The sequence below is a fragment of the Manis javanica genome, chromosome 1 (assembly GCF_040802235.1).
Source record: "Manis javanica isolate MJ-LG chromosome 1, MJ_LKY, whole genome shotgun sequence".
NCBI lineage: Eukaryota > Metazoa > Chordata > Mammalia > Pholidota > Manidae > Manis > Manis javanica.
In genome coordinates, this window is record NC_133156.1 from 211,710,024 (window position 1) to 211,725,017 (window position 14,994).

Below are 14,994 nucleotides of genomic sequence, written 5' to 3' on the forward strand. Positions count from 1 at the left end.
ATTATTGTTTAGAGGCTTTAAAAGAAACAAGTGATTGTGCTGGCATAGATGTGCCCGTAATATAATCTTTCTTTGTTCATGGCATTGGGTTATTTATATTTTGCCGTGGAGATAGATTATTTATGTTTTATCTTCCTTATTTCCTAAGGAACTGGCGTTTGATCCATATGAATCATATGCCCGGGATATTCTACGGCCTGGCTTTCATGATCGTTTCCTCAGTCAGCTATCAAAGCCTGGAGCGGCACTCTATTTGCAGGTATGGTAATTCTTAAGTCAAGTTATATGATGTTTGAAAAGCAAACTTAAAATTTTAATTCACTTTGTTTTCTAGTCAATAGGCGAAGGTTTCAAAGAAGCTGTTCAATATGTTTTACCAAGGCTACTTCTAGCCCCTGTTTACCACTGTCTCCATTACTTTGAACTTCTGAAGGTAAGAAACTCTTTACTGCTACTTACAGAATATTTTAAGTGTGATGCAGTTTTTTACCAATTGGTTTGTGAATTATTGTGTGAGCACCCATGAACATTAGTCTGTATCTATTTTCTTTTTCTAGTTAAGAATAGAAAGTATAAATGAATCTGCAAAAAAGTAGCATATTTTTTTCAGTTTTAATAGTGAATTTTAAGGCAATGATCTGATACTTTTTTCTCATGGCTCTACTTTTTGTTTATATGGCCTATTGTTTGGAATAAATCCAACCTTGGATTTATGCATCTAAGTCTCCATTTTGGGACCTCAACAAATTCAGGGACTTAGGGAAGGGACCCAGTGTGGGGATAAGACCAAAGTAGTGGGGAAGATAAATCACCTAATGTTCATAGCTCAGGTTTGCAAAATCTCTATAAAAACTGCTTATCATCACATTAGAAACAATAAATTATATATAACCCCAATAATAATGGGAATTTTACCTGAGACTATAATGAAATTCTGAAGGATTAAAGGCCATATGAAACCTCAAAGCAGTTATTAATTTGTAAATAAGAACAAGAAGCTTTGATGAAGGTTTGAGAAACCTAATCATCTCAATAATATAACAGAAATTAATACTCCCCCAAGTACAGGCAATTAAAATTTTTTAAATTCTAAGTTATGGTAGTAGAATTTTTATTTTGTAAGTACATCATTCAGCAATGTAAAAGATTTCTACTGATTTAAGCATGTGTATCCCTTTCGTGTTACTGTGTAAGTTCCATTAAAAATTAGTATATTGACCAGGAACCTTTGCTAAGTAATCCCACAGACTGTGATCACTCCTTTTTATTCAACATTCCCTCAGCACTAATGTACTTACCTTTAATTTGTATTTGTTTGTATGTTGCTTAATTATTTGCATTAAGTAGTATTTTTCAAAGTGTATCTTACGGGATGCTAATCCCATGAAATACTCTAAATAAAAAGTTGGGGTGGGGGGAATGTTCAGTGGTCAGATATGTTCAGAGAACACTATATCCTTAATTATACTCCAGGAAATTTTCAGTGTACTTCAAAATATTAAAATCTTTGTCAAATTGTGCAGTAAAGCAGTCTAATTGTTTTCCAAGGATTTCCCAAATTAATAGATGCTTTTGAAACATAATACATTTCTGGAGGTTATTTTGGGAAACTGCCTTAGAAGATTCTGGTATCACATGGACAGAAAGACCCTCCAATCTTAGGGTCTAAGATTTTTTTCCAACTACATGATTCTTATTAGTTAAAATTTTTTTTTTCCTCTGGGTATTGCTGTTACTCCAGGTGCCAGTGTAGACTTAGTGATTCTAGACTCAACAGTGATTGCATAAAATTGGAGCAGTGGGAGGCAGCAAAACACTATGACATCAGTGATAATTGGAAACTAGCTGTAACTTATCTATGCCATGGAGTGTCTTTTGAAACCTCACTAAACTAGATAGGAGTCTGATGTTCTTCCCTGACTCTACTAGCTAAGTGGCCTTGGAGAGATCACCATTTGAGCTCTGGATTCCTTACCTGTGAAATGCTTATCTCACTTGAGTTGTTCTGTCAACCAAGATAATGTATGTAACAGTACTTAATATACAATGAAAAATGTAAATACTGAATATTGTCATTACTAGAGACTTTTCTTATTGTCCAACAGATATCTTAAACTTTAACATTTTACTCCCTTCATCTCTCATACTTCCTCTTTCCCCTGCTGCCCAAATCTATAGTTTTTCCTTTATTCCATATCCTTGTTGATCAGTTCAGGTCCTTCACCAGAAGCCTTAATACCATCCTTGATTCTTCTTTCTTCCTTCTTAGCAGATCATGATTTGTCTCTAGAAATGATTCTAGAATCCAGCCTGTTCTCTGCATTCTTTTGACACTACCTTAGTCCAGGCTCTCCAGCATGTCTTGCCTGGATTATTAAAGCAGCTTCCTGCATGGTCTTTGTACCTCGTGGTACTCGCAGTTTGAGAAGTGTAGTTGGTTGCCTGGCAACTGCTCTACAGATTGAAAATTCTTTAGCCTCTCTCCAGCCTCATCTCTTAGAACCTGATCTTACCTACCTATGCTTTAGTCATAAATTTCCTAGCAGCCCTAGATATGTAAAATCTGCTCAGGATTCCATATCCTTTTCCTTTTTTTCCCCATTTCTCTGGAATTCCTCTTCTATTTCTACCTTCCCTTTTCATCCGAGAAATTCCTACTTGTCAAAGAGTATGTTCAAATATTGTTCCCTCTGTCAAATTAACCTTGGTTCCTTAGACTGATCCTTTTAATGAGCTCCCTCACTCACTTCATACCTCTTTAATAGAACTTGTCCCATTTTTATTGTCTACCTTGTCATTAGACTGTGTGCTCCATGAAGAATGGAATTGAGCCCCATGTATCTTTAATTGTCATGTCTAATAGTATTTCTCACTTAGACAATAAAAGCTTGTTAAAAAATGAATAGCAAAAATAAAATTAGTTTTCCTTAGAATTCCTATAAATGCCTTTTATTTTAAAAGAATTTTAACCATGCAATTGTATAATTACGTTTAGTTTGGAAACAGAATTCTTTAAACTTTACAAATTCAGAAAATAAAAGTTTAGTTAAATAACATTACAAGACTTTAATGCTACTTAAACTAGAAAAAATATACTTTTTTTCCAGCAAGTTAAAATTCACAGTCAAGTCTTTGAAACCTTTGATTGATTTTCTTCACATTACATTTAATTTTTATGAAAAATTTTTATAAACTTCCTTTGTGTCTTTTTGAAAACCATATTGGTCCAATAATGTGATTTTTCTATGTGAAGTTTAGTTTGCTTTATTAAATAAATGTAGACTTGTTTCTTGGGGCTTAGTAAATCTGTTGACCAGTATTTTGAAGGTAAGTGAATCAATACAACATTCAGTTCAACAAAAATGTTAACCTTTTCTTTGGTTATTAAACATATGATTTTATCTCTTTAAGATATACTCAAACACTAGAAAAAAATCATCAAGAATGATTTGAACCAATCAATTCTCTAGAAAATTGCCTATTCTTTTTCCAGTATGCTGGATCCATATAACTTAAGGAAAAGTAAGTTTCCCTTGAATAAAAAAAATTCAGTTCAAATCTATATTGTTATATGTACATTAATGTATTTGTTTACTAGGGCTGTTTCCTAGCAAAGCACCACAAATTGAGAGGCTTAAAAACAATAGAAATTTATTCTTTCACAGTTTTTGTAGACTAGAAGTCTGAAATCAGGGTGTGAGCAAGACCATACTCCCTCTGAGGGCTCTCGGGAATTCCTGCCTCTTCTTGTGGTAGATCCCAGCAGTCCCGGCACACAGATGCCATCACTTTGATCTTTGCCTCCATCTTCTCATCACTTTCTTCACATCTTCAAATCCTCTGTTATATCTGCATCCAGATCTCTCTCTCTTTTCTCTTATAAAGATACCAAATTAATGGATGTAGGGCCCACCCTAACCCAATATTACCTCATCTCAATTTGATTATATCTGCAAAGACCCAGTGTTCAAATAAGACTACATTCATAGGTACCAGGAGTTAGGACTTGAACATATCTTTAGGGGGGAACACAGTTCAACCCATACAAATAGTTTTTGGTATACTACAAAAATCTATTCATTTTTTTTGTCTGATTCTTCAGTGTATATTGGCTTTATAATACATATAGATAGATATGTAAATACAGATATATAGATATGTTTTAAATATATATATTTTTATGTGTGTGGTGTGTGTGTATGTATATGTATATATGTATTTTTTTGCTTTAGGCCAATTATTTCATCTTGATCTTAGATTTCAAAACTTAATTTTGGTCCCAAAAATCTAATGAAAAGGCAACAACTGCAATATTTTTCATATAGGTGTATTATAGGCAGGTAAAAAAACTCAGTAACAAAATTACAAACTTAATTATCTGAATAAGACTAAATGTGTATAATTGAAGTTGGGGTTATCATGTATGCTTTCTCTTAAATGAAAAAATAGAAAATTTAGCATTAAAACCTTGATACCTTTTTTAGTTTTTTTTGGTAATAAAAAGTACAAGATCAGCAAAATAATTGAGAGATAACATGTTCAGGTTTAATTTTAACATATCACAACAACCATGCGTTTTTAGGTGAGAAAGGACCAATGGAATAATAAGTATTATAGTTGATGTTAATTCATTATATCAGTGTGGTGTTTATCTTGATCACAAGCTTTGTTTTAGAAAATAAGAACAGTAAAGACTTTGATCTGAATGCTCGCATTATTGTTTGTACTCTTGCTTTAAGTTAAAATATACCATGAAATTTTTTAATATTCCTAGATTTTTGTTTATCAAACTGACTTAAAGACTGGTCCTTAACTTTTTCCCTTAAACATCACAGATATTACACAAACTGTAGCCCCAAATGCTTAAGTACAGAAAGTTTGGGAAAGGAGTACAAAAAAAAGCTTAGAACTGAATAGTATAGTGAGTGGAAAACAGGATCAAGAACTGAGAAGTGTTAAAAGCAGCTTTTTTTCCTCCCAAAGTAGTTCCCCCTCCCCATTTTTTTATGCTGCTTCAAACAAATTAGAAAAGGCAAATACAAATTTTGCTCTATCATACACTTTAAATACCTATTAGAGTCCTTCACACAGTGCCCGAAACTCTTTGTGAAGAAATATGTCCTATAGACCCTACTACAAATACCTTGTATGCCTTTGTTAATGGCTTTGGTGTGCTGTTTTCCCCATTTTGGAAGCCAAACTGTATCCAACATCTTCTACCGTAGGTAACTTGTACTTACTTTTTTTCTTGTTCTGCATCTGGTTTAATGCGATATGGTTTAGACTATTGTTTTATACTGCCCATGAGCTGATGTCTTAATACCAGCAGTAAGAGGAGATTTAGAAAAATGTAGCTTCTCTCTGAGTATCATGAAAATAAGTCCAGCAGAGGTCTATATAGCTTCCATTCTTTGAACTAGCTTTCTAAGTTTAGAAATTTTGTCCACAAATCTTGGACTTAAAGCAGTGAGCCAGTGGTATTGTATCTGATCACAGATGTTGAATGTCTGAAGTTCAGTATAGGGTAGTATAATTCAGGAGCTATTATAAGTAAATATCTATTATACTACTACAATTTTTAATTTTAAATCAACTAAACTGCTTTGAGGGGCATTTATAATAGTTTTGGTAATTTTCTCTCTGGTAAAAACAGAGATGGTTTTAAAAGGTATTATTTTATTTTCATAAATGAGATAATCCCAACAGTAGGGTTAATTTCCTGTTTAAAGTTTCAGACTCCTTTCCACCCTTCAGATTTTAACTTGCTTTTGCGTTAACCATGCATTTTCTGTCATTTTTCTGGAACTCTAGTTACATTCATTTTTTATCTACTTTATGTCATCCTGTAGATCTGTAAGACTTCATTTTTCATAAATCTTTTTTCTCTGTTAACTTCTATGGGTCTGTTAATAGAACTATTAGTATGTTTGCTTATTCTAGAATTTTCATTTGTATTTTGTTTTGTAGTTTCCAGAGACTCCCTCTCTGTCCACTCAATAAGACCATGCTTTTCTTTAATTCTTTGAACATTATCATAAAAGCCACTTTGAAGTTTTTTCTAAATCTAACATCTGGGCTCCAGTTTCTGTACCCAGTTGGAGTCGTTTTCAGTTAACTAACTTTTTTTCCCTGAATATGGATCACGTATTCCTGGTTTTTCTGCTAGCCAACAGCTCTGGATTCTGTTGTGTTGAAGATTGTTGGTTTTTTTTCTTTGGGGTTGTTGTGTTTTCAGTCTGATAGACTGTTAACTTTCCTGGACTCAACTGCAAATTCTTCTCTTCTGTGTTGTGCAGCAGCTGATATCTCTGTCCACTGTTTAGGGTTTCCATATGCTGCTTTTCAAGCTTTACTCTCTAAGAGTCTCCCCTACAAATGTATGATTTGGCAGACAGACAACTGTTTGGGCAGAGATTGTGTTTAGATTTGGGAGCATGGTCTTTGTGGTTCCTTTTATACCTTAATTTGCAGCCACTTAGCCAGCCTCAGGCTCTGTACCCTTGTACCTTAAACTAGTAAGGCTTCCATTTTCTGCTGCCTGATTTGTGTGCGTACTGTTGGGGAATAAACACAGTTTTAGTAAAGAGCAGAACTCTGTCATTACACTATCTTTCAAGATTCCTCTTTGGTCTCTGCCTGCTTTTTTTGCTAGGCTCCCTGGGGTCTTCCCATGAATGCAGAGTTTAGCGGTCCATCCAGATATTTGGGTAGAATTTATTTTCAGATCTGGGGTTTCAATCCTTACATGGTTCATTCACTTCCAGATTTCCCCCTTAAATTTCCTCTTAAACTCTGCTTTCTTTCGTCTCTAGCCTGTAAAGCTGCTTTTTTTCTTTCATTTTTCCCACTGTTGCTGTGGGAGGTTGGGGAAATCTCTGACCTCAAGTGTAAGCTTTCTAATTGGAGATTACAAGAGTAACTGCTCTACAGGTTTATGCCTACAATAGTTATTGCCTACAAATAGTTATTTTTTATATTTTGTCCAAATTGTGTAATTGTTATCTGCAGGAGGGTTCTCAAGACTTCTTCACTCCATCACCATTACTGGAAGTTCTTGCATTTTTATAGCTCTTCAGTATTTGTTATGGCTGTGGTGTTTACAACAATAGGAGGGGAAACAGTGAAGGGTTGCAACTCTGATTCCTCAAGTAGGCAAGAGAGCTGTGAATGTTAGAAAATATATTTTAATACATTCAAAGATAGGACTAGCTGGATTCTCTTTAAAATACGATTTGAATATTGGGCATGTTTAAAAAATCGATTGCATTTATTCTTTGAAAATTGCTCTTACTTTTATTTTCCCCTCACCTGGTTGCCACGATTGGGATTGGAAAACAAGTACACAGATTAAATCCAATAAGAGGGAATTTTAAATATTTTTTACAATCAACTATGATTATTTCAATCTGCAAACACAACAGTAATAACTTAGAAACACTTTTCCCTTTTTTTTTTGCTGTCATGTAATGCCTTTATCAAATATTGTAGTATCCATTTTTTTCCTTTTTAGCTAGAAATTCACATTACTTTCTCCTTTTCTTTAAAAAACTAATAATAAACTTGGGCACACTGTAAAAATAGTAATTCTAAGTCAAAATTAAAGAGCTTGTTTTGGTAACATTATTCACCAGCATTTTGGCCTCTCAGTTTTGTTGCAGTTTCTTTTTATTTTTTTGCAACAGTCTAAGATCTTTTCTTTCATTAATGGTCTTCCTATTTTAAATTTTTTTCAGAATTTCTAATATTCTAATATCCAACTTGGCAATTGTTTTTTTAATAAATAATAGTAAATACTTTTGTCATCTATCATTCTTTTGATCAGACATGCTGAAAAACTTTTTTAGAGACAGTTTTAATTCCTATTATATGTTTAAATGATTATATTAATTTTTATTTTTCATTTGTGGTGGCAGCAAAGAAAGGCAAAGGGGCATAGATAAAACCAATTTAACAAAATCTTAAGAACTGCCAAATATGAGTGAAGTTAATAGTATTCATTATTTTATTCTCTGTATTTTGAAAATTTTTATAAAATTTTAAGTATCCATTTTAATTAGTTTTGAAACCCTAAATAAACTTAAGCTAGTGTAAAATTTTTTTGAATTTTATAAACTTTAAACAACATAAATTTTTTGTTTTCCCTTTTCTTTGTTGAATGTATTTAAATTAATATTTTTATTCTTTATAGGTAGTGTTGCTGTAAATATTTAAATGTTTCCATTTACTTTCTAAAAACCTTAAAATCTTAAGATTTTTTAGCTACTGTACATTTCAGACTAGAAATTGAACTTATCCTCAGTCTGATTGCTAAAACCACGAAAAGCCTATTTTTAAGATGAAGATATTCTACTCTGATACTAGATAGAAAGCTGAAGAGCAGGTATTTAATTACTACTTAAAAAATAGCTTTATTGAAATACAGTTTACATGCTGTAGTTTTCTCCATTAAAGAACTTAAAAGAAAAAATTGAGCTTCCAAGAACCTGGGGGGATGGGAGGTGGGGGTTTTTTCCTTGACTTTCTTAGAGTCCTTGGCTGGGTCTGCAGAGTAAACTGACAAATAACAGATTAACAAGAGAAGAGCATACGTATTTATTTAATATAAATTTTATGACATAGGAGCCTTGACATACTGAATATTTTAACCTAAAGGACCTTAAAAAAACAAAAGCAGAAGGTCACTAACCTTCTCCCTCCCTTCTGCTATTTTCTCAGACTCCTTCAACTTTAAATATTCAGTATGCCAGGGTGCCATTTTTTGGGGGTAGTGTGATCTGAACTTCATCACAGCCTCCTCCTCTCCACCCAGTCCCATAGTTTACTTATGGAATTGATCTAGAAAATGCAGTGATCCCTTTGCTATTAGGTAATGAACCTGTCACACCAAAGGTTGATTTTAGCAGCATGAAGAAAACCAGGAACTGATGCTGGTCTTACTAGAATTAAAGAGATTCTGTAAAAGAGAGGATTATAAGAAGGGAAACGGGGAAATGTAGTTTATTGTCCAACTATCTATTGAACAACTCTGCTTGTTTATTGTGTAAGCACTTTAACTTTATTCAGAGTGGTCCCACTATCCACCTGGTTGCTCAGAATAGAAACCTTGGGAGTTCTCAACTCTTCGCTCTTTTGCCACATTATATCTACTTAGTCACTCCCTAATAAGTCTTTTTCATTCTTGAAGAGGACTTCTTTTGGATTCATCTTCTTTTTATTTCATTTCAGTACTCTGAGGTCCATGATCATCCCATCTGGATTATCAAAAATCTCCCTTTAGTTTTGCCTTTCCTGTGTCCCCTTTCTGCAACAATCTGCTCTTAAAGTGTGACTAAACCAAAGCCATCTTTCTAAAATGCAGATTTGATCATGTTAGTCACTAGCTTAAAACCCTTAATGGTTGGTTCCCTGTTGCCCCAGGTTAACACCCCAAATTCCTGAAAGGGCTAGTAGTCATAACTGAGTCCCTGTTTACTTTTCCAGGATCTTGATGTATCACCTCTCCCCATCCACCAGGCTCTTATCTACCCTTAAGCCAGTTTCTCGCAGTCCTTGCCCTGTATGTCTCTGAATTACACATGTATTCTGCCTAGTACATTCTTGTACCTTTGTTTCCCCATGGCTAATCCCTTCTTATCCTTTAGGTCTTATAGTCATTTTCTTCAGGAAGCCTTCCCTGCCATCCTCTCTCCCTTTATTAGTGGCTCTTGCTGTGTATTTGCAGAATGCTCTGAATTTTCCCCATCGTGGTGCTTTGTCATTCATTTGTCTTTTATACTCTTAAGCTCTAAGAGCAAGGACCAGGTTTGGCTTGCTCGCCATAGTTCCATTGCTTATAAATAATGGATGGTTCATTAAATATTCGTTAAATTATGTAATTGGGACTTGACTGGTTTTTCTTCTGTAGGTCTGCCCTTTTGAGTTTTTTTCTTCACTCAGCTACTCTTAATATTCTAATTTCTAAAAGTATACAAAGACCACTTAATTCTCTCAGTAAAATTTGTGACTTTCCTCAGAAAGCTTTGAGAATTTTGCTTTTATTTCCTAATAGTGAATTACAAGTCATATTACAGTTTATATTTCAAGATTTCCTTTTTATATTTCAACCATTGGCCAATTTAATAAAGATACTGTTTTATTTAAATTATAATTATGAAAGAATTGTACTATTTATACTATAAATTTATGCTGTTTATTCCATGTAATATATACAACCTTGGTAATGATCACCTCACTTGTCTTGGGGAAAAATGAGGGTTTAGGCTGGGTTAGGCTTTTAATTAAAAGAAGATCAAATTTTGTTAATATCATTAACATCACTCACTAGTTGAAGTTTTGTGTATTGTAAGAATTATCTGTGCATATATGAAGTCATTTTTAAATAAGAAAATAACTCTTGGGGAAAGGAAGGAACTGGTTATAAAATTTACTTCCTGACTTAACAAATATTAGGAGTAATTGGAGTCTGCAGACAATCTCTAAGTCTCATTTTAGTTAAGAATTTCATCTTAAGACATACTTTTTAGTTGTGCTTCTACCATGAAAAAACAGTAAATTTATTTAAGTGCCATTGCCTTTCACACTCAGCATTTAGTGGAATATTTGAGTTATAAAATAGCAGTTGGTTTAATTAGTTTCTGGAATAATTTGGATAGTATTCTATACATTTGTTAAGAGGACTAGTAAGTTAAATTTACTCTTTGATCATCTATTTTCTATTTTGTCAACTGCTCTATGTCTCATCAAATAGTATACAAGTAACCATTCCCAAACTGGAAAATGATCTCTAACTGCTTGTGTGCTCAGATTTTGTGATGAGCTCTTTTATATGTACAGAATATTTAAAATAAAGATAATTCTTTATTTTTGTGTCCCAAATCTTAAAAATTTATAATGTGTATTTCTTGGTTATATGTTTTGTCATCCTTATACATTGCAATTTACCTATTTGAATGGAATGGTTTTTATTTGGTGAATAGTTTCTAAATAGGTATTTCAAAGTCATTTCAGTTCTTTGAGTAATATATTGAAAGAGTCACTGAACTGAGAGCCAGGCATCCTGTATCTGGTCCTGCCTGCCTTCGCCATCAAGTAAATGGCAATTTCTTCATTTTATATAATCTCATGTTGGAGAAAATTAATTTCTAGAAATAAAAACATGAATTCAAATTTTTTTTTAAACAAAGGCAAGTCATATGTTTGTGAATTAGTTGAACTCACAAAATGCATTGATACACTTTATTTTTTATGTATAATGAGTATTGAGTTTTATTCCTCTCTTTAATACCATGGTGAATACCTTTCCCAGTTCCCAGTTCCTTAAATTTAACCCCATATATCTCTCAGGGTTTCGTTCCTTAAATTTAACCCCATGTATCTCTCAGGGTTTTGTTTGGACATTTAATAGATCACACATGATCTGTTACATACTGACTGCAGCCCCTTCTACTTATTTCTGAAGGACCAATAAAAGTAATTCCTGGTAAAAGTGGCTCCTTTCTTTTGAAAATATAAATTTTGTCACCTCTACAGAGCATATGAATTTTCATTGTGCTTTACAATATGATTCTCTGGATAGGCTTAAATATAATCTCAAACAGCAGTATCATCTTGGGACTTGATACTTAATGTATTTAAATGAACTGCATTTGCCCAATGTTATTCAATAGGTACCTGTGAAAGCATGGATTGAATATCACTGGGGTAACTAGAGGAAGCTGCTTCATGGAGTCTTATTTGCGTACAAATTGCCACTGCTTTGTTTCTGTAGCAACAATAAGCCATCCCTTTGACGGTAGTTAGCTTGAATTATTCTGCACCAGTGCTGTTTAAATCGGCTATGTTAAGTAAAAGGAATAAAAATGCTTATGAGAGGTCATTTATTATATTCAAATTTATTTTAGATGCTTGACCAGTGCTATGAAGGTAAAAATTACATTTAAAATTATTTCATCAGTAAAGTTTTATGGGTTTTGAAATAGACTTTGGGTTTGTGGTTTTAAAATAGATTAACAGTATTTTTTAGGTACTCATATATTCTGAATGTGAAGTACTCTAATTAAAATGGTAGATAAGTATCCCAGAAACTTCAAACATTTTAGAATAGAAAGTCAAATGAATGTCTAAATGAATTTGGTATTTTCATAATTCTTTTTATATATGTTAGCACGGTGTGTTTCATATCTTAGGTATGTTTGCCTGAATTAATAATGTAAAAAATATCAGGGTAGAATATGAAATATTCAGTAATATTGTTACCTGTCAATATCAACTCTTTAAGACTAAAAAATTATCTTGTATCATACTGATGTGAATACTGAGTGATTAAATTCTGAAACAACTCAGTGAAATAGTTCGATTTTTAGGGGTACTTTCATTACACCGTATTGAATTTTTTGCCCTTTCTTATTGAATACTGCTTCCAGTGTTAGATTGCTGCTTTTGAAGCCTAAATTTGATATGGTTAATGGTAACATTTGTCTCCCAAAATTCTGCCATATGAGAAGTAGTTTAGAATGATGGAGATGGAAGGTACTTTGAGATTACTCAGAGTCCAGCCTTCAGCCTACCAGTAATATTAAGTAAAAACCTACCGTCTTTCTTAATGAACACTTGGCCAATGGCTTTCTCTAATATAGGCATAGTGAAGAGCAATGCTGTGAATAAAAGATATTTGAGTAATTTTTTTAATATATATATTTTAAAGTCTTTTATCTTTTGCAAACTTATTTTTTTAACATTTTTTATGTTGAACATTACCATGAATAGATTTTTGTTTTACTTGCCACAACTGAGACTGAATACTCTAAAAAGTACAGATTTTGCCTCTGTGCAAAGTATGGTGAATTTTTAATAATGAATACAAGAAATTTGCATGATTAGAGCTGAGCATTAAATAGATATTACAATATGGTATTTATTCTGGAATATTTAAGCAGTAAGATATTTTAAGTAAATTACTTTTATAAATATGGTTTGAGCCATACTGAGTAAGAAATATGTTGATTTTTCATAGTTCAGTACAAACGTGTGTGTATGTGTATAATCTTTATCAGTTGAAGCAGAAAGCAGTGTGGAATACCTCTCAACATAAAATCATTAAATAATGATTTTATTTAATGAAATAATGATGAATTACTGAATTCATAAATAATAAAACTCATTGAAAAGTAAACCTTTATAAATTACTTTGAAAATTGTAAGGCTTCATTTTCAAGTCTTTATGGTAAAGGTAAGTGTCCGTAAATGTTGTGTGGAAGCTCTATTTTATTGACAAAACATTATATAATTTTTCCTTTTTGGTAGACAAACAGGTTTAGGAGTTTGCTGAATTGTCAGTGTCACTTATTATCACCTCAGTTATTTGCTTGCTTGAATTACAGTCACCTTGTTCTACTGATATTGGTAGTTGTTAATGACTCAATCCTTGTTAAGTACAGACTATCTGTCATACATAGTATATTTGCCACTAATAGAGAAGATATGCTTGAGTTTCTCTAATGTGTATATTCCTAGATTTACTCAAAATCTTAACATGTGAATAGTGGCAAGCTTCTTTATGATACTAATATTAATTCTGTTGTGGAACTACAAAGAAAACAACTTATACTTACATTGTATGTTACCATTTCAAAGTGCTTTGATTCTTAGTAACCACCTTATACAGTAGGCAGGGCAGGCTTTGTATAAGCCTCATTTGTCAGATGGGAAAAGTAAAGCTCAAAAGTCAAGTAATTTGTTCCAAGATCATGCAAAAGTAGAGTCAAAATTTGATTCTAGGTTTTGTGTCTTCAAGTTCCTCTCTGCTATATTGCATCCTTCTCTGTATATTTATCTTCCTTATCATCCCATTGTTTACAACAGTAATATTGGAATCAGAACCCTATATTCCACACTTCAACAAAATCTCATCTATGTGCTTTATTGCTGTGCTAATAAGTCCAATGATAGTTAAAAAGATAATTTATGTCCCTCATTTCTTTTCAGTAATATGCATCTGAGAAACTGCACATTACTGCCTGATATAAGGTGTGACATCTTTTAACACTGCTTCTACTCTTTTATTAATGTGGGAAACTTGGTTGCATATTGATAGGAATACATAAAGAAGAAAAAGACTTTTAAAAAAATGTATTTGATTACATTTAAAACTTTTACTGTGGTAGAAAGAATTCAGTAACCATTACCTTTATTCTTAAAAAAAAAAAAATGAGCTTAGTATTTTTTTGTCCAAACCTGTTCTGCTGGTTCAGATTTGTCATTTTGATTTTGTAGCAGTTAGAAGAAAAGAGTGAAGATCAAGAAGACAAGGAATGTTTGAAACAAGCAATAACAGCTTTGCTTAATGTTCAGAGTGGTATGGAAAAAATATGTTCTAAAAGTCTTGCAAAACGAAGACTGAGGTGAATATTTTCACTTTTTTTATAATGTTCTTTTTCACCCTGAATATTATGGTACAAATTCAGGGATCCTAGTTCCCTCTTCAAGTAAACAATGGAGAAAATAAGCTTGGTCTTTCAGAGGAAGTGACATCAAAGCCAGGAGAATTTGTTATTGTTTGAAAACCTTTCATATTTGTGCATTTTCCTTGCATACTCCCAGACGAGACCTCCTGAGAGCAAACTGGTAAGCTAAAGGAGAAAGAAAACAAAACATATTGGGTAGATTTATGTCAGCATCATTGTTCTGTCAGAGTAAAATTAGTAGTGTCCTTTATTTTAGGGATTATATAACTTGAGGCGTTAATTCAGATAATATTGATGGCTTCTAGTTTCCTCATTACAGTATGTGCATATTTTTTAGCTTTGGATCTTGTCCACTTAAGTATTTCTAAATTTTAAAAATCTCTTAAATTCCTTTTTTTCACTATATTGGGCTACTTTTTAATATTTGTCAGTCTAAATATTCAATAATCATTCTATAATTGCATTTATAAGGTCGAATTTTGTCAATGATCATTGTTCTTTTTAGAGCACTAAAAAGTCTCTACTGTGTTGC

The 14,994-nt window shown here is 32.7% G+C and overlaps 2 protein-coding genes across 4 annotated transcripts in view; one reads left to right on the forward strand and one right to left on the reverse strand.

Annotated features, from left to right (window-relative positions):
• Positions 1–14,994, forward strand: part of SOS1 (SOS Ras/Rac guanine nucleotide exchange factor 1) — a 122,043-nt gene that overhangs the window by 68,536 nt on the left and 38,513 nt on the right. For all 3 annotated transcript variants that reach the window (XM_073214160.1, XM_037009343.2, XM_037009342.2), the window contains exons 7-9: positions 149–259; positions 335–433; positions 14,272–14,399. In XM_073214160.1, coding sequence (XP_073070261.1) covers positions 149–259; positions 335–433; positions 14,272–14,399 — 338 coding nt within the window. The remainder of the gene's footprint in view (positions 1–148; positions 260–334; positions 434–14,271; positions 14,400–14,994) is intronic.
• Positions 14,406–14,994, reverse strand: part of ARHGEF33 (Rho guanine nucleotide exchange factor 33) — a 121,944-nt gene continuing 121,355 nt past the window's right edge. The window contains exon 20 of the transcript XR_005058778.2: positions 14,406–14,627. The gene's annotated coding sequence lies outside the window, so the exon portion shown is untranslated. The remainder of the gene's footprint in view (positions 14,628–14,994) is intronic.